General features: G+C 54.5%; 10 protein-coding genes and 1 non-coding gene across 11 annotated transcripts; 5 read left to right on the top strand and 6 right to left on the bottom strand.

The window, feature by feature from the left end:
• Nucleotides 1-1,964: 1,964 nt before the first annotated feature.
• BO82DRAFT_t105 lies at nt 1,965-2,064 on the bottom strand. Its single transcript has one exon. It is a non-coding gene; the product is annotated as a tRNA-Val (tRNA).
• A 124-nt stretch (nt 2,065-2,188) lies between these two features.
• BO82DRAFT_352751 (uncharacterized protein) lies at nt 2,189-3,463 on the top strand. Its single transcript, XM_025634779.1, has one exon. It carries the CDS (start codon nt 2,473-2,475, stop codon nt 3,322-3,324), a length of 852 nt encoding a protein of 283 aa, XP_025493893.1. The 5' UTR covers nt 2,189-2,472; the 3' UTR covers nt 3,325-3,463.
• On the bottom strand, nt 3,439-4,796 carry BO82DRAFT_390790 (tRNA guanylyltransferase; the record flags this gene model as incomplete). Its single annotated transcript, XM_025638534.1, has 8 exons — nt 3,439-3,711; nt 3,767-3,871; nt 3,931-4,019; nt 4,072-4,247; nt 4,307-4,351; nt 4,412-4,543; nt 4,636-4,725; nt 4,783-4,796. 8 exons carry the CDS (start codon nt 4,794-4,796, stop codon nt 3,484-3,486), a joined length of 879 nt encoding a protein of 292 aa, XP_025493892.1. The 3' UTR covers nt 3,439-3,483.
• Nucleotides 4,797-5,198: 402 nt separating this feature from the next.
• On the bottom strand, nt 5,199-7,702 carry BO82DRAFT_38841 (Fibronectin type III domain protein). The gene has a single exon (XM_025638385.1). The coding sequence runs from the start codon at nt 7,433-7,435 to the stop codon at nt 5,348-5,350; it is 2,088 nt and encodes a 695-aa protein (XP_025493891.1). The 5' UTR covers nt 7,436-7,702; the 3' UTR covers nt 5,199-5,347.
• Nucleotides 7,703-9,665: 1,963 nt separating this feature from the next.
• Nucleotides 9,666-12,144, top strand: BO82DRAFT_279326 (putative lipin Smp2; the record flags this gene model as incomplete). Its single annotated transcript, XM_025631262.1, has 5 exons — nt 9,666-9,774; nt 9,833-9,903; nt 9,956-10,260; nt 10,418-11,191; nt 11,241-12,144. 5 exons carry the CDS (start codon nt 9,666-9,668, stop codon nt 12,142-12,144), a joined length of 2,163 nt encoding a protein of 720 aa, XP_025493890.1.
• A 461-nt stretch (nt 12,145-12,605) lies between these two features.
• BO82DRAFT_352745 (putative transcription initiation factor TFIID, 31kD subunit) lies at nt 12,606-14,025 on the top strand. Its single transcript, XM_025634778.1, has one exon. The coding sequence runs from the start codon at nt 12,880-12,882 to the stop codon at nt 13,858-13,860; it is 981 nt and encodes a 326-aa protein (XP_025493889.1). The 5' UTR covers nt 12,606-12,879; the 3' UTR covers nt 13,861-14,025.
• BO82DRAFT_352744 (uncharacterized protein) lies at nt 13,956-15,248 on the bottom strand. The gene is made up of 2 exons (XM_025634777.1): nt 14,738-15,248; nt 13,956-14,584 (listed from the first exon to the last, which is right to left on the bottom strand). The coding sequence occupies exons 1-2, from the start codon at nt 14,853-14,855 to the stop codon at nt 14,301-14,303; spliced, it is 402 nt and encodes a 133-aa protein (XP_025493888.1). The 5' UTR covers nt 14,856-15,248; the 3' UTR covers nt 13,956-14,300.
• Nucleotides 15,249-15,363: 115 nt separating this feature from the next.
• On the top strand, nt 15,364-16,722 carry BO82DRAFT_352743 (rRNA-processing protein UTP11). Its single transcript, XM_025634776.1, has 2 exons — nt 15,364-15,568; nt 15,644-16,722. Exons 1-2 carry the CDS (start codon nt 15,473-15,475, stop codon nt 16,490-16,492), a joined length of 945 nt encoding a protein of 314 aa, XP_025493887.1. The 5' UTR covers nt 15,364-15,472; the 3' UTR covers nt 16,493-16,722.
• On the bottom strand, nt 16,673-19,648 carry BO82DRAFT_306373 (histidine biosynthesis protein HIS4). Its single transcript, XM_025632252.1, has 3 exons — nt 18,637-19,648; nt 17,032-18,588; nt 16,673-16,982 (listed from the first exon to the last, which is right to left on the bottom strand). The coding sequence occupies exons 1-3, from the start codon at nt 19,481-19,483 to the stop codon at nt 16,783-16,785; spliced, it is 2,604 nt and encodes an 867-aa protein (XP_025493886.1). The 5' UTR covers nt 19,484-19,648; the 3' UTR covers nt 16,673-16,782.
• A 411-nt stretch (nt 19,649-20,059) lies between these two features.
• On the bottom strand, nt 20,060-20,667 carry BO82DRAFT_38740 (uncharacterized protein). Its single transcript, XM_025638310.1, has one exon. The coding sequence runs from the start codon at nt 20,523-20,525 to the stop codon at nt 20,115-20,117; it is 411 nt and encodes a 136-aa protein (XP_025493885.1). The 5' UTR covers nt 20,526-20,667; the 3' UTR covers nt 20,060-20,114.
• BO82DRAFT_331612 (glycoside hydrolase family 47 protein) lies at nt 20,647-22,401 on the top strand (the record flags this gene model as incomplete). The annotated part of the gene is made up of 2 exons (XM_025633150.1): nt 20,647-22,086; nt 22,141-22,401. Exons 1-2 carry the CDS (start codon nt 20,809-20,811, stop codon nt 22,399-22,401), a joined length of 1,539 nt encoding a protein of 512 aa, XP_025493884.1. The 5' UTR covers nt 20,647-20,808.
• Between the last annotated feature and the right edge of the window lie 682 nt (nt 22,402-23,083).

Raw genomic sequence — 23,083 nt, 5'->3', positions numbered from 1 at the left:
ACGCACACGCACGCACATACTCTCTCTCTCTCTCATAGATTTGGTCGCATTGGTAGAAGGACAAGCGACTACTCGCTCCTTATGACTTAGCGCGTGACTTGACTAATGCTCTTTCACCGAATCATCGATGGTGACAAGCGGCAGGTGGCTCACTGTGTCTGAAAGGCGAATATTCAGACTGATGATAATGACTGCTCTTGTCTTAAGCCCCTCGTTTCGAGAGCAAATTGCACAAAAAGTCTCGGCAAATTCTTGGGGTCTCTTGGGTCTTATATTGCTGCGGCTGTGCTGAACTGCCTGGCATCTGCCTCCTCCACTTCAGTTCACACAAAACCCCCTCACGCCCACACGCACACACGCACACACGCACACACGCACACACGCACACACATTCATCTCTTAGCATCAAACTAGTCGGTTTGAAAGCATCAACTCAGGACCAACCAACTAGGCCGAGTCCCTTCTGGCTGATTTGTGGGTTGTCAGAAATGGAGGCTCCACTAAACCCCACTGGAGTCGGAGCCAGGGATAGGCAAGGTACAGTACGTACTCATTTAAAACGGAAGGTCTGATCCCAGGTTTTGAGTCGAGAAGAACACTGGCCAATCCTGCTAATGCTTGCGGGAACGCTTCGGTATTGTGCACATGCTAGGTCATAGGCCTATAACAGGGCCTTCTAATGACCACACACTGTGATATATCGATGGCTGGGACTAGCTATGTCATGCGGGCATTCATCGTCTGCATGTCCATTCTCGGATCGGGAGCTAGTTAACCTCTAGCTGCTGTAGTCGGCAGACCCAACGCATGCTCGATGAATAATATCGGACTCGGGGAAGGAGTCTGAATCAGGAGAATGGAGGCTTCCAGCCCTCGGGGGAGGAGGCAATGACTTGCTCGCAGCTCTCGTGCACGGTGGTAGTTTACTTGGTGAGACATATAAATGTACAGTACTCACCGGTGAGGCTTCTATATGTATGGACTGTGGGAGACATGGGTATAGCAGGGCTCGCTATAGTGATGTGAGTGTGGGGCTGGTGGGATTACTGAATCCGGCTACCTACATGTTCCTACCGTAAGTCAGTGGAGGTTTGCTTTCTAGAAGCCGACGGACCATTAGGTGCCATGCTTGAGACTAAATCTCTGAGCATGGCCGACCCTATCTATTATGGAATAGAGCATGGCTCCAATAGTCGGCTGTGTGTGGAAGGGTGGTGAAGGACCTGTTCCGCGACCAGCAGAATGAGCATCCAGCCTGGACTAGGGTCGCTTGATGCGTAGCTTTTACGCCGAGGGCTGGTGACGCCTTCTTTGCATGACTTGGACCGCACTATCGGGTCGCTGCCATGCAGGTCTGCCATGTACAAGTAGGCCGGAGGATGCACACACTCCAACCCACTGCTTCATTATTTAACCGGTTTTCGTATTTTCATATCCGTACAGCTAGAGGTGAAGGTCTCTGCAGAAATGCTAGAAGCATCAAACCTATATTGCTGTGGCTACTGTCATGAAAGCCCACTGATATAACGACAGTCCTATACAACAAAGCCAGGTTGTGTTTTCGATGTGCAAGTGTTGAGAACAGTCCACATAAATGCCTCGGGTGACAGGTAACTACTATTTTCTACGGAAATACAATGCTATCACGAGACCTGGACAATTCTATAACTAAAGCTAGGTCACTGATAAAACACGATTGGCCACCTAATGGTACCGGACTGTACATCCGCACCGCGGCAAGTAGATATATTATCACCTTGCCCAACCACCACACCAAGGCATGACGATTATACAACAGAAGAACCCAAACCACCGTCATCACTACATATGAGCCTCACAAAACATAAAACAGCACAATCAATACCCATACCATAACATACCATACACATAAATCGAGTTCATCTCTCTCCCAGCACACAGAAAACAGCCCCAACCAAGCAGCACCAAAAAAAAGAAAAAAAAGATAGTCGCGCCCGGGATCGAACCGGGAGCCTTCTCGGCGCTAGAGTAGCTAACACTTCTTGCGATGTGAACGAGAAATCATAACCATTAGACCACGCGACTCGCTTGTTGAAAACTTGCACCTTGTTGGTAATCATGTAGTGCACACGTCAGAACCCAGGCTTATCATTCGGTCTCTTATCCGCGGGAATTCAAATAATTTTTCAAGGTTCTCAACTTGACCGACCTTCTCCCTCCCCTCCGTCTCTACATCTTGAACTTCCCCTATCTCCTTCCTCTCTTATATCTCAGACTCTCTGGCAAACCGACTAGGTAGACGGGCGAGTTTTCACTCTCTGAACGATCCGACTACAACTGGAACCAAACCAACCTCGCGATCCGATTACAGACGAAATCCCCCAACCTATCCGCAAGAAATGCCCGCTTAACCACCACCACCACAGCACACAGCACACAGCACACAGCACACAGCACACACCACATCTTACACCCCACAACCCCGCCCCAAAAATGGACGCACAAGCCATCCTCCTCAAACTAGGCTGGTCCGGCCCCGGCAATCCCCTGAACCCCAACGCCCGGCCGGGCGCCACCTCAGGCCTGGGCCTGACGCGGCCGATCCTCGTAGCGCGCCGGAAGGGCAACTCGGGCGTCGGCAACAAGACCACCAAGGACCCCACGAACCAGTGGTGGCTGCGCGGGTTCGAGGACGCGCTGAAGGGCGTCGGCGAGGCGTCGCGGACGACGGCCGCCGCGGACGTGCGCGCGCCCAACGCGCTGACGAGCGAGCTTTATCGGTTTTTTGTCAGGGGGGAGGTCGTTGCGGGTACTCTTGGGGATATTCATAAGGGAGATGGAGAGGGGGAGGGGAAGAGGAAGAGGAAGAGGGATGGGGATGCTGATGATGGTGATAAAAATGGGAAGAACCACAGGGAAAAGAAGGAGACGAAGGAGGAGCGGAAGGCTCGGAAAGAAGAGCGGAGGAAGCGCAAGGAGGAGAGACGCGTGAAGCGCGAGGAGAAGATGAAGCGCAAGGAGGAGAGGGAGGCGCGCAGAGCGGATCGGAAGCTCAGGCGCGAGAAGAAGGCTGCTGCGAAGCTGTTGAAGCGCCGGACGGAGGGCGAGGAGGATGCGCCGCGGCCCCAGTATGAGGATTATCCGACGCCGCCGATGACGGAGCAGGAGCAGGAGCAGGAGCAGACGGGGGTGAAAGTGAAGGCCCAGAAGAAAAAGGACCGCAAGGACAAGAAGACCAAGGAGGAGAAGAAGACACCAAAAGAGAGCAAGAAGAGGAAGACGCGAGAGGAGTCGTCGACAGATGAGGCACCGAAAAAGGTGAAAAAGTCCCAAGCGGCGGAATGAAGAACCCTTCCGGGAGGTTGGATATATACAGTACACACATTAGACTTCTTACAGATACCCATGGCTTGTTGCTTGGTTCTTGGATTCGTAAAATTTTGGCATTGACATTCCATTCATAAATCAACGCATTGTTTTTGACTCTATCACACATGACTCAACCTATTGTGCCTCCGTAGGCAATTTCCCCGGCCTGCCCGATAGGATCCACGGCCGACGCTGCCAGAATTCATCTTTGATGAGATCCACATGGTCGACGACCACCTGCGCTTTCCGACGCAATTTGCGGATCTTATCCTGCTGAGATCGCGAAGCCGGAGCGCTTGGGATATCCTCCTCATCCTCTGCATCGCCTGACCCTGACTTGGACTGTGCATCTTCGAGTTGATACTGCGCCGATAGTTAATCAGAAACTCCTAGATGACACCGGGAAACCCAAACAGACCTGGCGATAAATCACACTGCCCTTTTTATAGATCTCCTCCTCATTGTTGTAGTTGATCCCGAACCGCTTGAACAGAATCTCATTCTTGTCCGATGAGACAGTGCCCTACCATGCCCATAAGCATCAACCTCTCCACCAGCCATCCCACAAGAGACCGGACTTACCTTCAGCTCCTGCTCCGCATCCGTATTGCTCATACCACCCTGCAGGACCATGGTCCAGAATGTCGTATTATACAGGTTATTGATATGACCTGACTCACTCATCAATACCCGGCCAGACTAAACCCGAGGGGCTGCACTCACAATCCACCTGTCTCCAGCTCATGTAATCTCGCAAAATCCTCGAGCTCGGGTACATGACCGCCCGCCCATCGAACGAAGGAAGAGCCGCGGGCTGCAGCGGCGTGTCGGGGAAATACGTCCCCCAGAGATAGATATAGTATGCTGTGAAGGTCGACACGATGGTCGTGACCAGTTTGCTAGTCATCCAACAATTGATGATGAGCTTTCAGAAGACGAATGGGGTGATGCAACTTACGCGCTCCGCCGCTCGAATAATTGGCAGCTGGGGTGAAATGCAAAACTGGAAGAAGAGGGTTAGGAAGATCTCCATGCGTTAGTAGCGGGGAGACTGCAACGGTACCTGTACTCGTCGCTGACACCGTACGCGAGACATAGATCGGGAAGCTCCTTCATGACCTCCACGGCGGCGGCGTTCATCAGATCGAGAGCCCGACGGTCGTTGGGCTTGACGAAGCCGTAGCGATCGGAGAGTCTGGAATGGGGTCAGAGACTGGATCCGGGGTGGCCGTTGCACGTCCCCACGAAGGTAATGAGCTTTAGAGATGAGTGAAAGAATAAACGGACTTATGGAACCCTCGACCGTCAATGCGAACGACAATCCATGTGTTGGGGAGCAACACATCGGGTTGTTCGAATGACTTGACATACTCGTATCTGTGAAGGGTTTTAGCGCAGAAGATATGTCAGGGTGAGAATTTGAGGGAATCGTACTTGGAGTTTGCCATTTTGACGCTATATGAGAGTATGTTAGGGCTACGGAAGCATGTATACAATGATCATAGAGAGAGGCTATGTATAATGAGGATGCAGCCGCCGAGGGTGGGATTGAAGGTGGGATGAAGATTTGAGTGGTGGGGGAAGGGCCGCGGTTCCTCTTTTTTATCCGCGCAACGGCAACCTTGAACAGAACTTGACCAGAGGTAGTACTCTATATCCAGTACAGGACACATATCTAATGACACTTGGAAGAAAGTGTTGAAGTGGTTTACACATACTGAGCTCGTTTATTTTTCGCCATCTTTGTATCAGGAATGGTGCCTTCAAAGAAAGAAAGAAAGAAAGAATGAATGAATGAATCAATGATGCATTTAAGAAAATTATTATGTGCAATCCAAATATGCCTAGGAAAGACTGAAAAGACTGAAAAGTGATGACCACCAACCCTGAAGCTTACAGCGCTAGGAAAGGCCGAAAGAAGTAAATGACAAGTGACTGACTCACTCTTGATCTATGGATAGGATAAGTGAGAGAATAAATGCTGCACGACGCAGTATGATCAAGAATGATGATGATCCTCCGCCTCGGAATCTTCGTCTGCCTCGCTGGCCTGTTCGCTAGGACGCTCGCTCGTCTCGCTAGCAGCGGACCTCCTCGACATCCGACTGAAAAAACCCAAGCTGCTGCGGGTAGATCTATCCGCAGAGGGTGCGCTCGAGACAGTGCTGTCAATGCTCTTGGCAAGTAGCGCTTCACCGTGGGTATCCTCATCGATATCTCCCTGCGCGGTGTCACCCCGCTTGGAAAAGAGACCAGACCGATCCTTCCACGAAGTGAATTTACTCGAGCTCCCTTTACGGGTGATCTTGCGGATAAATGACTCCTTCGAGCTGGCATTGTCCAATGAACCCCCAGAAAGCATTCGCTCCAGTGATTCGTACGAATCGCCGGTAAGGGCAGACAGAGAACGTGAATCCCGGGAAGCGCGCGACTCCGAGGGAGAGCCTTCGTCCATCGGAAAATCAAACGGTGCCTCTAACTCCCGGTCCTTGCCCTTGTCTTTCTCCTTACTCTTGTCGGATTTCTTCCCGGAAGAGAAGATGGCCTTAAACGAAGGCGCTGCCGGATTCAACTTTGGAGTAACTGGCCGATGCGAAGACGATGGTCGGGTGCCGATAGGAGCCTGCAAGGGGCGTCCTTGCCGCTCAAAAGACGAGTCCTGGAGGAAATCGGGCTCACCGGTCAGGCTCAAAGGCAGGTGACCAGAAGACCCGTACTGAATCGATGGCCGACGGGATTGAACCCTTGACCAAGTTGAGGGGGACGCCCAATCAAATCCCAAGGGGCTACGGTGGCCGGGCTTCTCGGCTGACGGCCAGCCAAAGTGCCTGTTATCTGTCGAAGGATGGGGAAGGTGATTGTCGAACGAGAAGGTCGAAGACGGCCTTGGAGACAATGATTCTCGCCGCACTTTCCCAAGAATTGTAGCGGGATCGATGGGATCATGCCGGGGGCTGAATTGGTTGTATCCCGTGCTGAGATCCGCATTCTCGCCGGACTTGAGCAAGCTGCTACCGCTGCCAAAGCCAAATCTACTGGGAGAGAAGATACTCGAGAACGCAGTGCGACGAGATGGATGGTGATCCGACGAGCTGTCAGTTGTGGCACCGGCTGTATTGCTTCGAGGGAACAATGACATCGGATTGGCCCAATTGCCTGTATAGCTCAGCCGACGACGTCTAGCACCGATGGGATCCATCTCATCCAGATTACGGGGGAATGACTGACTCTGTCCTGGTTTCAGGCTGCCTAGCAAGGGCGGTTCATCGGCGAGAGTTTTACCGCGAGGACGATGGAAGCCAAAGAGGCCAGAAAGTCGCCGCGAGGCACTCTTTGGCGCCTCACCTGCTTCCCCTACGTTCGTGGGTTGAGGCTCGACTTCAATAGAATGAGGTTGGCTCTCATGAGGGCTGGCGAAGAGGCTTGCTGGACGACTGTTGTTGGGCGAATCGGGCGACGGCGGGCCGGGGGGAAATTCGAGCTGGGTGCCCGGTTGCTCAAGGTTGGGAAAACGAGATCGGATAACCGGACGAGGAAGCTCAGGCGACTCCTCATCGCCGAGAAGATCCGAGGGTAGTAAGGCGTCTGCGCGAGGGCTCATTTGAGGGGCACCGAGAGAAATCTGATCTGCTGGATAGCCATGCAGAGAGTCAGATTGGCTGGTCAAACTCGGCAGAGTCATTCCGTTCGTGATGTTAAAAAATGCGGAGGTGGGACCAAAAGTAGGTGAGCTGGTGACGGGAGGATTGTAGCCAAGGCTGCTGGAGAATGTTGGCTCCAGGGACGTATAGTTCATGGGCGAAGAAACATTGCTGGTAAGCGAACTGCGATGCCGACGGGGACGGATGGTTGCGGTGTTCGAGAGATCCAAATCGAGAGCTGGGAGAGTAAAGGGTCCTGTGCTGCCGCTTCGCTGGGTTGTAAGCCATTTCAAGCGTTCCTGAGCCTCTTGATACTGTTGCTGCGCCTTGAGGGGACGGTTAGTGTGCGAGGTTGCAAAATGGTGGCTTCGAGCAAACTCACCTGGGCATGAAGGCTGACTAGAGTGGCATAGCGAGCATGAAGGTTGCTCAGTTTGACATCCCATTGCCGTGCTCGTTCATTATCAATTCTGTCCAACTCTTTTCCGTCCTCACTGTCGGCCTCCTGGTGAGTCTTCCTTTCATCCTCAAGTTTCTTGACACGACCACCCTTGTCCTGGATCTCATCATCGATGAGCTTCATCTCTGACTGCTCCTTATTGATCTTCTCCCGAATCTCGTCTGCACGCTGTTTCGCTTCCTCTTCGACTCGAGCCTTCTCCTGTCTTGACTCAGCAGCTTCACGAGCCATGCTTTCAACCTGCTCCTGCCACCGAATGATGTCGGCCTTGCGTTTCTTTCGCTCGGACTCTTTCTGCTGCAAGAGTCTTTCACGTTTAGATTTTTCACTTTGCACAGTGCGGTTGACGCTTTCCAACTTGTAGACGTGTTTCTTCAAATCGCCGCTGGCTTCATCCTTCTCCTTCACTCGCTTCTTCAGCTCATCACGCTGTTTCTCCAGTTCTTTCAATAAAGCGATGTGCTCTTCTTCTTCGTCGGCGGTCTGCTTTTCCACGGTTTCATTTTCCTGCTGCAGGGATTTCAATCGATCGGCAAGCTGCTCCAATGTTTCATCATGGTCGTCAGTGGCGGTAATTTTCTGCAAATCCTCGGCACTGGAGTGAGCGATGTCGGTCGTGCTAGCTGCAGGGGATGGTTTCCGCCCGGCCGTAGATCGCTTCGCCTGAAGTTGTCCTCCGCTATGCTCACGCGCCATGACAGGCGCCGCGGGAGCGGCCAGGCCTGCGGTCGATCGGGGAATCGAGGCCCGGATGGTAGGGTTTCCGACCGGCGCATTCTGCTGCGACTGGGAGAGAGGTAGAGATTTCGTGCGCACATGAATAATCGCGCTGGGTGTCTGAAAATTGGCGGCGCTGACTGAGAGCACACAAATATGGTAAATACTTCCAGGGACTAAATTTAGAATTTCGACAGCAGTCTCCGCTCGTTTCGATTCGCCCACTGACAGAATGTTAGCCGCACCAGAGAAAGAAGGGATCATAATCTCTAAATGAGAAATACCTTTGACGCCATTTAGTTGAATGATGTGCTTGTGGATCGAATTGTGGAACTCTGGTTGTTTCCAGGCTATCCGGATCTCACGCGCTGTAATTTCCTCTAGAGTAACTTCCGGGGGTGGCGGAATGTCGAGCCCCAGCTTTTCGACAAGAACTTCGTTGGGCGTCTGACAGACCTGCCACGCACGGTAGAGCAGCCTTGAGACAAGATTAGTGCACCCGAGACGTGATTTGCGAGGTTCTCTGAGGGACTACTCACCAGATCAGGGCCCAGAGAATTGTGACAGCTAGGAAGAGAGCCATAACGCCTCGAACCCTGACTCGGGGAACCACGCTGGGATAGGCGTCGAAGGAGAGATGCAATGGCTCATACATCCCAGCGTCCACGACCCATGGAGGAGGAGACAGGAAGTGAGGGGGTAGCAGCGACCTCGTGCACGCTTAAGAGTGCGAGAGGGCCGTAGAGGATAGAAGGTCGAAAGGTCGAATAGAGGTCCTGCGATGCCGGGCAGGATTGAAGCAAGATATCAAGAGAGAGAGAGAGTCTTTGGGGAATTAATCCGATGCTCCGCGGAGGCTGCCGACCCAGTGGGGAGTCCAAGTCACCTGACTGTACCCTTAAGGCTGGCGGCTTGAGATCAGCTGAGTCAGCGTGCAGATCCTGTGCGACTGATCTAGGCATCCAAAGCAGGACTAGCGCCCGTTCCAAGCCGAGGAATGTTGATAGTTGGAAGGCTGAAAGCACATGACGCCGACCGGTTGGGCGGTTGAGCCTCTCCCAACAATTGCCTGCGCGGAATTGACGGTTCTGCGAGTTCTTTTCCTTCTTATTCCAGTTCTATTGGCTTTTTTCCAAGTCTCATACATTCTTTGCTTGTCTACCTGGCCATACAGGTATCACTCGCTTGGTTATTATTTATCTGATTGTTTTAGTGGACTGTTGCGCGAGTGACTATCGTCTCTCGTTATCATTTCTACCTACTTTACTACGTATTGTCTCCCGCCTCGGGGCATGTCTATCGGGCATTGTCACATGGGACGTACGTATGTCGGAGTAGGCGGCAATTCCTGCACCCCCGGCCTCTGACCATTACCTCCTTCAACCCCTCTCCTACTCCCACCTGCGTGGTGAGACTTTGAAATAGATTTCGCTTCTCAATCGCTTTCTCTCGGATCTACTCGACCTCCTCCAGGGACCACCCCCTGTTGAGCCTGCAGGATGCAATACGTCCGCAGCATCAGCGGTTCCGTCTCGAAGACCTGGAACTCCATCAACCCAGCCACCCTTAGCGGGGCAATTGATGTCATTGTGATCGAGCAAGAAGATGGTTTGTTTGACATGCTCTTCGGTGCGTCTCATCAATTATTAATCGCAAATTGCCGCAGGAACCTTGGCTTGTTCTCCATTTCATGTTCGATTCGGCAAGTTCTCTCTCCTCCGCCCGTACGAGAAAAAGGTACCGCCGGCCCGCATCCACTGTCCAGCTATTATGGCTAAGATGTTGCTAGGTGGAATTCTCCGTGAATGGCGTCAAACAGGACTATGCGATGAAGCTGGGTGAGGGCGGGGAGGCGTTTTTTGTGTTCGAAACGACTGCCGAGATCCCCGCCTCGCTGCAGACGTCACCCTTGGTTTCGCCTACCAGCAGTCCCAAGATGCGCAGCGAAGAGAACATCTCCTCTTCCTTGTCAGAGCCGGAGTATTTAGACCTCGATCGATCTCCGTCGCCCACTGAAAACCGAGCCGATGGGAAGTCATCGGCTGAACTCCCCATATTGTCCCGGGGGATGCGGGCATCCAGCGACCTGGGTACGTTGAGGAGGGTCTTGTACTTGGACAACGACTGATGGCCTCACAGGTACAATTACACCTCTGTCGCGATCACCGGATAATGATTCAACTATGGGCCGGTCCCGCCATGGCTCCTTCAGCGAGAGCCCCGCCAAGATCGACCGGATGGCCACCGATAGCGTGCTTTTGACGAAGAACCGGTCCAACAGTATTGGAGTGACGAATCAGCCGTATGCGGTGAATGCCTTAGGCGATGAAACCACTCCGGATGGACGATCCCGCAGCCCTCCGCCGTTGTCGCTTGAGGAAGTGATGTCTCGAGCCGAATCGCTGTCGAAGAAGCTGTCCGGGTCGAACATCCCATCTCGCGTAACGGAGACTGGAGATTTGATGCTGGATATGACGGGCTACAAAAGCAACGAGGAAGACGCGCTGCGGGCGGAAATAATTGCTCGGAAGATTCTCGCCGAAGAATTGGAGGGCAATTGCGACATCGGAGCCCTCATCGGGGCGGATGAGCACGGTAATCTATGGATCTACAGCAGCGAGGAGGCCAAAGAGGCTGCCGATCGCCGGGCTACGTTCAACACAATGCGACCGGGGTCGGCAATGAGTGAAAATGCCATCTCCGACCCGGGGTACCATAGCGATAGCGACCCGTCCATCCATGACAAGGCAGTGACGGCCCGTCACTTTCGGACGCAATCAGACGTGCAACCCGGCTTTCCTACACCGCCACAGTCACCTAGTCAAGATTCGCTTGCCTTGGAACCCACACGTAATTACGCAAAGACTTTACGATTGACCAGCGACCAGCTCAAGGCACTGAAACTGAAACCTGGTCCCAACAACATGTCGTTCAGTGTGAACCGAGCAACCTGCACCGCCAACATGTATCTGTGGAACGGCAACACGCCAATTGTGATCTCAGATATTGACGGGACCATTACTAAGTAAGTACAAGACTCGTGCCATCGGCTTTGCTCCCACTAACTCTCATAGGTCTGATGCTTTGGGTCATGTGCTGAACATGATTGGACGAGACTGGACACATGCTGGAGTCGCCAAGTTGTACACAGACATCGCTAATAATGGCTACAACATCATGTACCTTACCAGTCGATCCGTCGGCCAGGCCGACACGACGCGAGCCTATTTATATGGAGTGTGCCAGGATGGCTACCGACTCCCCAAGGGTCCAACCATTATGAGTCCGGACCGGACCATGGCGGCACTTCGACGGGAGATCTACCTTCGGAAGCCCGAAGTCTTCAAGATGGCGTGCTTGCGAGACATCCTGAACCTGTTCAATGGCAAGGAGAACCCATTCTACGCCGGGTTTGGCAATCGCCTGACGGACGCGCTAAGCTACCGCTCGGTGAATATCCCTTCGACACGGATTTTCACCATCAACTCGAATACGGAGGTGTCGTTGGACCTTCTCAGTTTGAACAAATACAAGAGCAGTTATGTTTCAATGGGAGAGCTGCTTGACCACTTCTTCCCGCCCGTCAGTTTGCTGGTTCAGGCTGGTGGCGAGGAGTACACCGATTTCACGTATTGGCGTGAACCCCCGCCCGACCTCGAGGCGTTCTCATGCACAGACAGTGAAGCCGAAGACGAGGAACCCGAGGAAGACGAGGAGGAGGAGGAGGACGAGGAGGAGCTGGATGAGGACGAAGAACTTGAAGATGAGGAGTACGACGGCGAGATCAGCGACGATGGCAGCGAGGCTCTGGACGAGGAGGAGATTGACGAAGAGGAGGACCTTGGCGCCAGTTATATATCGCAAGACTCCGTGGACGGATCTGAACTGGTGGATGATCACCACATTCTTCCCAACGAGGAGGAAGTGAGAGCTGTCAGTGCCACTCCACGGTCTCCCCCGCGGCCACCCTCTCGTTGAAGTGTTGTTGGGCGTTGTTGTTGAATCGGTGGGCAATGAATAGCGTAAGACACGCTCTATACCCCGTCTGAGGACGATTGTCGCCGATGCTTCGAGCTGTGATGGCATAGATAGAGCTTGCATGGGGGTGTTTGTTTATAGAGCAGCATTGAGGCGTTGCAAGGATGCATAGTCTAGTCAAGAGTCACAGTTATATGTTAATACACTTGTGGAGTAGTAGCTCTATGGACATAAAGACACAGGAGATGTGGACTCAGAAGGCCTCCAATCTCTAGTTAGTGTTTTTACTTGGTACTGTACCTTGAGGCACGGAGATGATGATACCAACCTTAGGTATACTTCATAACCTGGAAGAGTGAGCCGATGTCCGGACGGGGACTAGCGTGGCGGGAAGAATCCCGCTCCAGTCACTTTCCAGATTCAATAATTAATTGCTTCCAAGTTCCCTCCACTTGCTGCCTGCAGACTGCGAACTGACATCCATCCACCTACCTCAGCCTTGACGATAGACGACAGAGTTCCATTTCTGGTGGGCTGTTGATCGATCGCGGAACGATAATGCTTAAGGTTGTCAATTGACAGCCGCTTCACTCTTTCCTCATCGCTCCCTTACCCGTCGCAAGGCGGTAGGCGACACTACGTACAGTCCTCCGTACCTACAACAGCGCGCCTTCCACAGCAAAGCACTCCGCACGACATCAGTGCATCTCCTCCATTCCACTTTCCCCCTCAGATATGGCCTCACCCTCGCACCCATCCAATCCCGGCGCAGCGACAACCAACCACCCTATCACCCCTCCCGCCGACCACCACCAATCGACCCCGAACGCGGCCTCCAACATGAACACCACGAACAACACGACGACGACGTCGACGAACAACCCCACCAGCAGCACTAGCACCAGCACCGCCAACCCCAACACAACAGCCCCCACAACAGCACCCGCCGCCTCCACGACCCCGGCACCCCCCAACCAACCGACGCAGATCCCCTCGACCTCCCTCAAAGACAGCGGCAAGTCGCGGCGCCCGCGCGATGTGCGCCTCATCCACATGCTGCTCGCCAGCCTGGGCGTGACGGCGTACCAGGAGCGCGTGCCGCTGCAGCTCCTCGACTTCGCGTACCGGTACACGTCGAGCGTGCTGCAGGACGCGGTGCACCTGGCGACGGAGGGGTACGCGGGCGCGACGACGGACACGGGCGCGGCGGCGCGCGGTCCGCCCGAGGTCAACAGCGTCAGCCTGCCGGCACTGCGGCTGAGCATCGCCTCCCGCCTGCACTACCAGTTCCAGTCCGGCCTGCCCAAGGAGTTCCTCATGGATGTCGCGGCGGAGCGCAACCGTGTGGCGCTGCCGGGCGCCAGCCGCGGGTTCGATCAGCAGGGCAACTCCAAGGTGGTCGCCGGCAGCCAGGGCAGTGTGCTGATGGGCGGGCTGCGGCTGCCGCCGGAGCGGTTCTGCTTGACGGGCAACGGTTGGAATCTGCGCGAGGAGTGGGAGAGTGAAGGCGAGGAGGAGGTGGAGGTAGAGCAGCCGGGGGATTTCGGGGGCGATGGCACGTCCGGCGGTGCGCGGGAGAATGGGGGGCCCGGGGTGAAGAAGGAGGAGGAGGATGGTGAGGATGAGGATGAGGATGGCAAGATGGAGGATGTGTTTGGGGAGGACACGGCCATGGGGGAGGCCGATGATGGGGATAAGGATATGACGGATGTTTAGTTAGGGGGTTGGATGGTGTTTTGGCGCTCGGCGTGAAAATAGGGTTATCGACTTTCGAGGAGGAGAGAGGTCAGGTTCTATACCATATCTATAATCATCACGACTTCAGCTTCGGCTTCCTGCCACCACTTTTATATCCTTGAGCTCTCAGCCACTCTCTGGTCGGTCCATACTATACATGTACACATGCTTTCTAAAAGGTACCCTGCATACAACGACGGACAAAAAAGAAAAGCCAATGAACATAAAACGCCATATCATACAACATAAGCAAAGAAGACACAACATAACGCCCATGAAGCGAGCCCCAATCGCATATCCTCATGCATCCGCACCCAACCCCCCCAGCACCAACGGTGCGAACTGACCTCCCGCTCCAAAAACCCAACCCACTGCCAACCTCACCCGGACCAAGAAGAACATCCGTCCCCCGGCGCAGCCTACTTCTGCTGCTGCCGCACCTTCTCCTCCTCCTGCTGCCGCCGCCGCCGCTCATCATCCGCCCGCATCATCGAGATGACCTGCGCGCGCCGCTCCTCGACGGCGTCCAGCTTGGCCTGCTCCGCGCGCCGCCGCTCCTCGTGCGTCGCGAACCACTCCTCCCGCGCCCGGTCTTCTTCTTCTGGTTTGGCGTGCGCCACCATGCACGCGTTCATCGCCAGCCGCTGCGTCCGGCACACCCAGGTCGCGGTTACCGTGCGGTTGACGGCGCATTCGGCGAAGGCTGGACACGTAGCAAATGGGGTTAGCGGTGTGCATTCGGGGTTGAGGTTTGGTTGGGGGGTTGCTCTGGGGTTGAGGGGGAGGGGAGGAGAGCAATTGGGGGGTTTTTGGGGGGAGGGGCGCTCTGCTGCAAGTGGTGGGGGCAGGTTCGTACCCTTGATCTCCGGGGCGCAGTGGCCTCGTACGCGTTTGTAGTATATTTGCTTGACTTCGGATTCTTGGGTGGCGGAGAGGGGCAGGGGGTTGCGGAGGTTGTATTTTGGGGTCGTCATTTTGGGGAGGGTCTTGGGTTTGAGTTTGGGTTTGGGTTCGGGATTGAGGGTGCGTGAGTGAGTATGAGTCTGAGTTTGAGGAGGTGTGGGATCTGATCGAGTGGTTCGAGTGCAATGGTTGCAGGATGCAGTATTCTAGTAGCGTTGGTCGATCACTGGGCTGATTGTCCGTGTCTGTCTGTCTGTCCGTCTGTCGGTGGTGATGGAGGAGGAGGAGGTGGTGGTGAATTGGTCACGCAGTCGTGAGTCACTTCATGCAGATCCACCAAAAAGCAGCCTGATGCAATGCGAGTAAGAATACAATCAACGAGTCAATGAGCCACGCTCTCACAATCGGTCTCACAATCGGTCTCACAATCAGTCTCACAATCAACCACCGCAGCTCGGAGCTTGGATGCGGACAAAGTTCAAACCGGGTGGACTGATCCCAAAGCAGTTTAGTCGCTCCGCCATCCCTCCGCCTTGCCCGCCGACTTTTTTTTGAATAGCCTAGCCATACTCTCTCCACCACGACCTCCGTATCAAATCCAGGACCCCTCTCGTCTGGCTTCCTTCCTTCTCTCCCATCAGAACTCTGAGCAGAAAACCGGCCCCTCCGGTGCCATCCTCAGATCAAAATGTCCACCATGCGCAACACCGTCCAACGGCGCAACCACAAGGAGCGCGCCCAACTCCACGGCCGCGAAAAATGGGGTATCCTTGAAAAGCACAAGGTAAACCCTCTCCTCCTCTTGCCCCCTCTCAGGTTTTTACTGCCTGCAATACTAACTCTTTCCCCCCGAAAATAGGACTACTCCCTCCGCGCCAAAGACTACAATGCCAAAAAGGCCAAGCTCAAGCGCCTCCAGGAGAAGGTCCGCGACCGCAACCCCGATGAATTCAACTTCGGCATGCTTTCCAGCCACACCGCGCGGCAGGGGCGGCACGGCACGGGCGTGCGCGACTCGGCCGCGGCGCGCGGCCTGAGCCACGATGCCATCAAATTGCTCAAGACGCAGGACGCGGGGTACCTCCGCACGCAGGGGGAGCGGATTCGTCGGCAGTTGGGGCGGTTGGAGGAGGAAGTCAAGGTGCAGGTGGAGATCAAGGCCGCGCTTGGGGAGAAGGAGGAGAAGAAAGAGCCGAAGACGAAGGGGAAGAAGGGGGCCGATGATGAGTTTAATGGGTTTGATGATGATATGGATTTCGATTTTGATTTTGGGGATGAGGATGATGACGATGAAGATGATCTGAATGCTGGGGGCAAGTCGAGGAAGGTCGTCTTTGTGGAGGATCGGGGTGAACAGAAGGATTTGAAGCGGGAAAGGCTGTTACGGTTGGAAGAGGAGGAGGACTCCCAAAGCGACGAGGATGATGACTCGTTCGGCCAGCGCAAGAAGCAACAGCAGCAGCAGAAGAAGTCGCAGAAGCAGATCGAGGCTGAGCGTCAGGCCCTGGTCGAGGCCAGGCGCGCCCGCAAGTTGAAGAAGCGCGCCACCGAGGCCAGAGACAACAAGATCAAGGCCCTGCAGAAGCAGTACAAGGAGATCACGGCCGCAGCCCGCGAGCTGGACTGGCAGCGGGGCCGCATGGACAATGTCGTCGGAGGCACGAATAAGAATGGTGTCAAGTGGAAGATCCGCGAGCGCAAGCGGTGATCGGTCCTGCGCCTGTTGTTTGTCTCTTCAATCGCGGCTACATGATTGATGTTTCTTTATCGCTTGCTTGTCACTGCATGGGTTGGGACGGAAAAGTTGCCCCGTTTTTGTTCTCTTATTCAAGTGGGTTTATAGATCGCCAGGCGTCCGAGATACCAAATGTTCTTCATATTGTACATTGATCGTCACATGGGAATCATACTTTTCTGATTGGCTATGCTTGCAATATTACACGCGTCAGATCGTAACTAGCTGCTAAAGAAAACGAAACATGATGCATCATCATCGAACTACTGCTGCTGCTTCTTCATGTGCGCCACACGGATGCTCACAGCCCGCTTGTGCGCATCGAGTCCCTCAACCGCAGCCAGCTGCTCCACCGTACGAGACAGACCCAGAAGACCCTCCGCAGTCAGGTTGGAGCTGGTGATGTGCTTGAGGAAAGATCCGAGGTTCACGCCAGAGTACTGCTTGGCATATCCATAGGTAGCTGCGAATCGTTAGCCATTGCTCCCTGAAACCAAAAAGGGTAAACTTACGAAGAGAGTGGTTCGTGCCAGCAGAGTAGTCGCCCACACTCTCAGGGGTCCACTGTCCGACAAACACACTGCCAGCATTCTTCACACTCGCCACAGCCGCCTCAGCGTTCTGAATCTGCAGGATCAGGTGCTCGGGAGCGTATTCGTTGCTCAGAGCCATGGCCTCAGCAAGGTCACGGACGACGAAAGTGACCGAATGGGCCAAGGAGCCCTTCACAATGTCGACGCGAGGAAGAGCCTTGGCCTGGATGTCAACCTCCTTCTCAATAGCCTGGAGCTGCTCCTCATTCAGATCGATGGCAATGAGGATGACCTGAGAGTCCACTCCGTGCTCGGCCTGGCTCAAAAGATCGGAAGCCACGAACGCCGGGTTGGCATCCTTGTCTGCAATCACCAACACCTCACTGGGACCGGCGGGCATGTCAATGCTGACACCAGCAGAGGTGTCGTTAGAGACCAACATCTTGGCCGCGGTGACAAACTGGTTGCCTGGTCCCAGAATCTTGTCGACCTTGCTGACGCTCTCAGTACCGTACGCCATGGCCGCAACCGCCTGGGCACCACCAGCGAGTACGATGCTCTCAGCACCCACCTTGTGAGCAACGTAGACAATCTCGGGAGAGATGCTGCCATCGGCCCGAGGAGGAGACGCGAAAACAATCTTCTCACACCCAGCCACCATAGCAGGAACTCCCAGCATCATGGCCGTGGATGGCAGAACAGCCGTTCCACCGGGGATGTACAGACCGACCCGCTCGATAGGGCGTGAGAAACGAGAGCACACAACACCGGGCATGGTCTCAACCTTGAGGCCCTCGGGGTTGCCCGCCTGAGCGCTGTGGAACTTCTTGATGTTGGAAATACTGATGTCAAGGGCTTCCTGGGTCTCAGGGGACAGTTTCATCAGCTCAGGTGCGAACGGGGCGCGGATGACTGGAGAGGTCAGAGAAGTCGCCTTCTCAAACTTGTGGGTGTACTTGAGTACACCGGCATCGCCATTCTCGCGGACATCCTGGATGATGGGGCGAACGAGGGCGACAATCGCATCGTTGGACTTCTGGGAGGGACGCTTGAGATACTCCTTCACCACGTCAACCGAGGTGGAGGCGGTGACCACACGAGTCATCTGAAGAGGCTCATCCACCTTCTGGGGCGAAGGCTCAGGGGCAGCAGGCTTCGACTCGGGAGTGGCGGCGGTCAAACCAGCCTTCTCCGCCCAGGGGCCCTTGGCATCACCCTTTCTGCGCTTGACCTTCAGGCTCTTGAGATCAAGGTTGCGCTCCACGTCCTCGAGGCTGACACCAGCAGCGACACAGCGAGTCAGGGCAAAGTAAAGCAGATCGGCGGCCTCGAAAGCAATCTCCTCCTTGGTGTTGGCACGGCACAACTCATCAGCCTCCTCCATGATCTTTGCCTGAGTGAGCTTAGGCTCGTTGAAAAGGCGTGCAGTGTAGGAGCCGGCGGGAGCATCGGCCTTGCGAGCTTGCAGCGTCTTTTGCAGACGAGCGAGGCCGCTGTAAGGTCCGAAACAGCTGGGGGCACCCAGGTGGCAGAAACCTATTTCTGGTTAAGCGAGAACGCCACGGGTAGTGTGGATAGACTTACCTCTACCAATCTGGTTGACAACAAAGACCAAGCAGTCGCTGTCGCAATCGAAACCAATGCGAATCAATTCTTGCACATCTCCACTGGACTGGCCCTTGTACCACAAGCCACGTTTGCGGCTCTGATAGACGCCTGTACCGGTGCGAAGAGCCTCTGCAATGCTTTCAGTGCTACTCCACACCAATCCCAAGCAAATTCCTCTTTCATCGGTGACGGTGGTTGCATAAAGACCGTTGCTTTGGTCGGTCACAGCGCGAGCGGCGACCAATGAGGCGGCGGCAATCTTGCCGTTGGGTTGTTGGTGGTCGAAGGTCAGAGCGTCGGCGGGGACAACACAGACACCTCCTTGACCGATAGTGTCCTTCAAGGTCTCCTCGGTGACAGCGCCAGAGTATGTGCGGTAGAGGTTCTGAGCTTCGAGGTTGATGTTCAATTGCTCAGCCAAAGTCTTGATGGCAGAGGCATCGGTAGATAGACCAGCCTCTTGGCGCTCGGCAGATCCGCCAACCCACGACTGGAAGGCATTGATTTGGCTCTCGGAGGCAATGGCAACAATCCGAGATGAAGGGACGGACTGTTCTTCGGACAAGGCGTTCAATTGGCTGAGGGTGACAAAGATCTTGGCGGCACCGGCGTTGAGGATATCGACCAAGTCACCGGAGGAGGCAATGGCAGTGGCATCGACGTAGACATCCAGAAGGCGGAAGTTGCGCTTGAGGAAATCCTCTGCCTGAGCGAGGCTGGAAACCTTGATCAGAACGCGACCGAAGTAGGCGATCTGCTTCAGCGACAAACCGCCGGTGGAGGCGGCGGCGGGGTCGTACGAGACGAGGAGGGGAGTCGACATGGTGAGGTAATCAATCGATGATTGTTTGTAGAAAAAGAGGAGGTGATAGAGAGCCGATAGATGAGGCCCCAGGACGGGGGTGAGTGAGAGAAACAGGACAGGGAAAACTGACGAGAAAAAAGAAGGTGGGGAGAGGAGGGAAGAAGATTCAAGAGGAGGAGGAAGTGGTGAGTGGTGAGTATGAATCATATTTCGCCCGCCGCCGCCTTCTGGAAGAATACTTTCCTATCGGTTCCGCCTGCAATTTTCTCGCCTGCCCCGCAATCGGAGACCTTGACCGCCTGCTCGTTTGAGACAAACCGGCGGGCAGGGTTTAATTGGCTGACCGCCTTCTGCACGGGTCAGGAACAGTCACTGTGAACCAAAGCTTACGTCAGGGATGGAATCATTTCCATTTGTCCTACTGGGTGAAACTGGATACTTTTTTACCATGGCGGCACAGCCGAATTGCAAACGCGGGCAGCCATACTTCGCCATTGCTGTGCCTGACCGGACAACTTCTTTTTGAGGATCAATTATAGCCTTGTTAGTTTCCCCCTCATTCACTCCATTGGGGTGGTTTGGGACGCAACCCCCTGACTATAGTGACATTCTGGCTAAAGAGGCTAAAGAAAGTCAGCTTAAGGGTCTTTCACTCTTGTGCCGAGTGCTCCTGCCGATCATTGCCATCAACGATGAGGGGAAATGCGATCATCTGCTTTCTCTCCGCATCATCTGCTCCGACCCTTGACAGCCTGGCGAGCTGACCTGCCCCAGTGATGTCTCCAGAAGTATAGCGGAAACGGTATGAGGCAACGGGGTCCGATTCGACCTTCGACTTGTCACACTCTCGAGTGTCTGGTCTGGTGCCTGGACTCTGGGATGAACAAAAGAAAGAAGGGTACTCATATTCAGACTGAATCGGTCCAAACCGGAATCCACCCTTGCATCTCGATGCATAGCATGGACGGTGGAGGCCCCTGCAATCACCAATCGCGGTCCCCAGATCGGCGAGGAATGGACCAACTGCTGGCCATGATGTAGCCTTTCTCTCCCTATGCATGCCTCCTGCTCCTTCAGGTCCAGGCTCCTTCTTCTTAAACTCCTAAATCATTCTCCCCCCCCCCCCCCCCCTCTCTCCTCTTTTCCCCATCCTCATCGTCGACAACTAGCACCGGATTGCGGGATCTAGTGCGTGCGATCGTTATTTATACTGGTTGCCCCTCCCCTCCGCCTGTTGTTTTTCAGGCTGTCACTCTTTGGGTTTGTTTCTGCTCTCGAGTGCAGTACCCATTCGTTGTCCATAATTTCCCGTGTTGCCCTTGTGTCACTCTCTCACCGGGGTCATGCATTTCTCCTCACTCTCTTTGTCGCTGACGGCGTTGGCCCTCGTCAGCCCTAGTGCCGCCTTTCCGCAAGCCCGATTTGTCCAGCCCGTTCTGCGCACCGAAGACAAAGACCAATCGCGCGCTGATGCCGTCAAAGAGGCTTTTTCCCACGCTTGGGATGGCTACTATCAGTATGCTTTCCCTCATGACGAGCTACACCCCATTTCCAATGGCTATGGAGATTCCCGCAACGGATGGGGAGCATCCGCGGTGGATGCCCTCTCCACCGCCGTGATCATGCGCAATGCGACCATTGTGAACCAGATTCTCGACCATGTAGCGAAGATTGACTACTCAAGCACCAGTAGCACGGTCAGCCTGTTCGAGACCACCATTCGCTACCTTGGCGGCATGTTATCCGGCTATGACCTGTTGAAAGGCCCTGCCGCCGACCTGGTGGACGATTCGTCGAAGGTCGACACCTTGCTCACGCAGTCCAAGAATCTGGGTGATGTTCTCAAATTCGCCTTTAACACCCCGTCGGGCGTTCCGTACAACAATCTCAACATCACCTCTCAAGGTAACGATGGGGCCACCACCAATGGCCTCGCAGTCACCGGCACCCTTGTCCTGGAATGGACACGTTTGTCCGATTTGGTTGGAGACTCTACCTACGCGGACCTGAGTCAAAAGGCGGAGTCTTACCTGCTAAACCCCCAGCCCCAATCTGCGGAGCCTTTCCCCGGATTGGTGGGAAGCAACATCAACATCGCGACCGGCCAATTTGCCGACGGCGCGGTGAGCTGGAACGGTGGAGCTGATTCGTACTACGAGTATCTGATCAAGATGTACGTGTACGATCCCAACCGATTCGAAACGTACAAAGACCGCTGGGTGGCGGCGGCGGAGTCATCCATGAAGCACCTGGCGTCGCACCCGTCCACACGCCCGGACCTGACCTTTTTGGCCTCGTACAACAATGGCAAGCTGGGTCTGAGCTCTCAGCACCTGACGTGCTTCGATGGCGGTAGCTTCCTGCTCGGCGGCACGGTGCTGGACCGCTCCGACTTGATCGACTTTGGTCTGGAGCTAGTCAACGGCTGCCACGACACCTACAATTCGACCCTCACGGGCATCGGCCCGGAGGCTTTCAGCTGGGACCCGAACTCAGTCCCCACCAGCCAACAGTCTTTGTTTGCGAGCGCTGGCTTCTACATCACCAGTGGCGCGTATATCCTCCGACCGGAAGTCATCGAGAGCTTCTATTACGCGTGGCGCGTGACTGGTCAGGAAACTGTAAGCAAACAGGCCCCTGAAGAGAGGGTTCCTTACTGACAAACGAATTTGTAGTACCGCGAGTGGATCTGGAGCGCCTTCCAGTCGATCAACAAGTACTGCCGCACCGACTCGGGATTCGCAGGCCTGACCAACGTCAACGCCGCCAACGGAGGCAACCGCTATGATAACCAGGAGAGTTTCATGTTTGCCGAGGTGTTGAAGTACACGTACCTGGCGTTCGCCCCGGAGGATGAATGGCAGGTGCAGAAGGGGAGTGGGAATCAGTTTGTGCTGAACACGGAGGCCCACCCGGTGAAGGTGTACAGTTCATAGGCTTGGAGCGTGGCAGTAAGGGCCTGGCAAATGGTGCTATCTTCCGTGTAGAAGTCCAGAGTATAGAGTCAGACACGGAAGTACATACGTACATATTGTTCGAGTAAATGGAATACTATTCTTTGGGCCATAGCTTCAGACATACTGATTACTAGATACCTAGCCACCACGCGGTGAGTAGGACCTTATGTAAATGCAGAGGAGCACCGCCTCATGACTCCAACAAGCCCTTCTATAAACGGAAATCCTTCTCAAACATTCTCAAGATAGACATCTATTGTCAAAGGAATGAAGGTCAAATCAGAATGCAGTCCCTCAACGCGACAACAACGAAACCAACTCAATAAAGATAGACTTCGCCCCACTGTGGCCCCACTGGCCCCCCCCACTCCCCGCGTTGATTTGCGCAGATTTGAGCATCTTCGAGTATAGACCTTTACCTCCAGTGCTGAGTGTCTACGTTGTAGGTATCTACCTTGGTGGCCACACAGACCATTTCCACCTTGGAGACCGCCTCCCCATAAGTTCTATGCTTTCCTCTCATCATGAAGAAGCCATCCCGATCAACCCCATCAATTCTCACCTCAACCATCCTCATAAACTAACACTCCAAACCAACCAACAACCCCCCCTCGAACCCTCGAACTCTCAAACCCTCACCATCATCCAAGCATCCAGAGAC

The sequence above is a fragment of the Aspergillus uvarum genome (assembly GCF_003184745.1).
Source record: "Aspergillus uvarum CBS 121591 unplaced genomic scaffold BO82scaffold_15, whole genome shotgun sequence".
NCBI classification, from domain to species: Eukaryota; Fungi; Ascomycota; class Eurotiomycetes; order Eurotiales; family Aspergillaceae; genus Aspergillus; species Aspergillus uvarum.
Note: the sequence above shows the minus strand (reverse complement) of the source record. Positions and strands in the feature narration are given on the sequence as shown.

Excerpts from the sequence above, each read along its gene's own strand:
- BO82DRAFT_352744 (XM_025634777.1), bottom strand. The coding sequence starts at position 14,855 with ATGACGACCCCAAAATACAACCTCCGCAACCCCCTGCCCCTCTCCGCC. Across the intron at positions 14,585-14,737 it reads CTGCGCCCCGGAGATCAAGG|CCTTCGCCGAATGCGCCGTC; the intron begins GTACGAACCTGC and ends CTACGTGTCCAG.
- BO82DRAFT_38841 (XM_025638385.1), bottom strand. The coding sequence starts at position 7,435 with ATGGGATGTCAAACTGAGCAACCTTCATGCTCGCTATGCCACTCTAGT.
- BO82DRAFT_306373 (XM_025632252.1), bottom strand. The coding sequence starts at position 19,483 with ATGTCGACTCCCCTCCTCGTCTCGTACGACCCCGCCGCCGCCTCCACC. Across the intron at positions 18,589-18,636 it reads TGTCAACCAGATTGGTAGAG|GTTTCTGCCACCTGGGTGCC; the intron begins GTAAGTCTATCC and ends AACCAGAAATAG. Across the intron at positions 16,983-17,031 it reads TGGCACGAACCACTCTCTTC|CTACCTATGGATATGCCAAG; the intron begins GTAAGTTTACCC and ends AACGATTCGCAG.
- BO82DRAFT_38740 (XM_025638310.1), bottom strand. The coding sequence starts at position 20,525 with ATGCATAGGGAGAGAAAGGCTACATCATGGCCAGCAGTTGGTCCATTC.
- BO82DRAFT_352751 (XM_025634779.1), top strand. The coding sequence starts at position 2,473 with ATGGACGCACAAGCCATCCTCCTCAAACTAGGCTGGTCCGGCCCCGGC.
- BO82DRAFT_352743 (XM_025634776.1), top strand. The coding sequence starts at position 15,473 with ATGTCCACCATGCGCAACACCGTCCAACGGCGCAACCACAAGGAGCGC. Across the intron at positions 15,569-15,643 it reads GTATCCTTGAAAAGCACAAG|GACTACTCCCTCCGCGCCAA; the intron begins GTAAACCCTCTC and ends CCCCGAAAATAG.
- BO82DRAFT_352745 (XM_025634778.1), top strand. The coding sequence starts at position 12,880 with ATGGCCTCACCCTCGCACCCATCCAATCCCGGCGCAGCGACAACCAAC.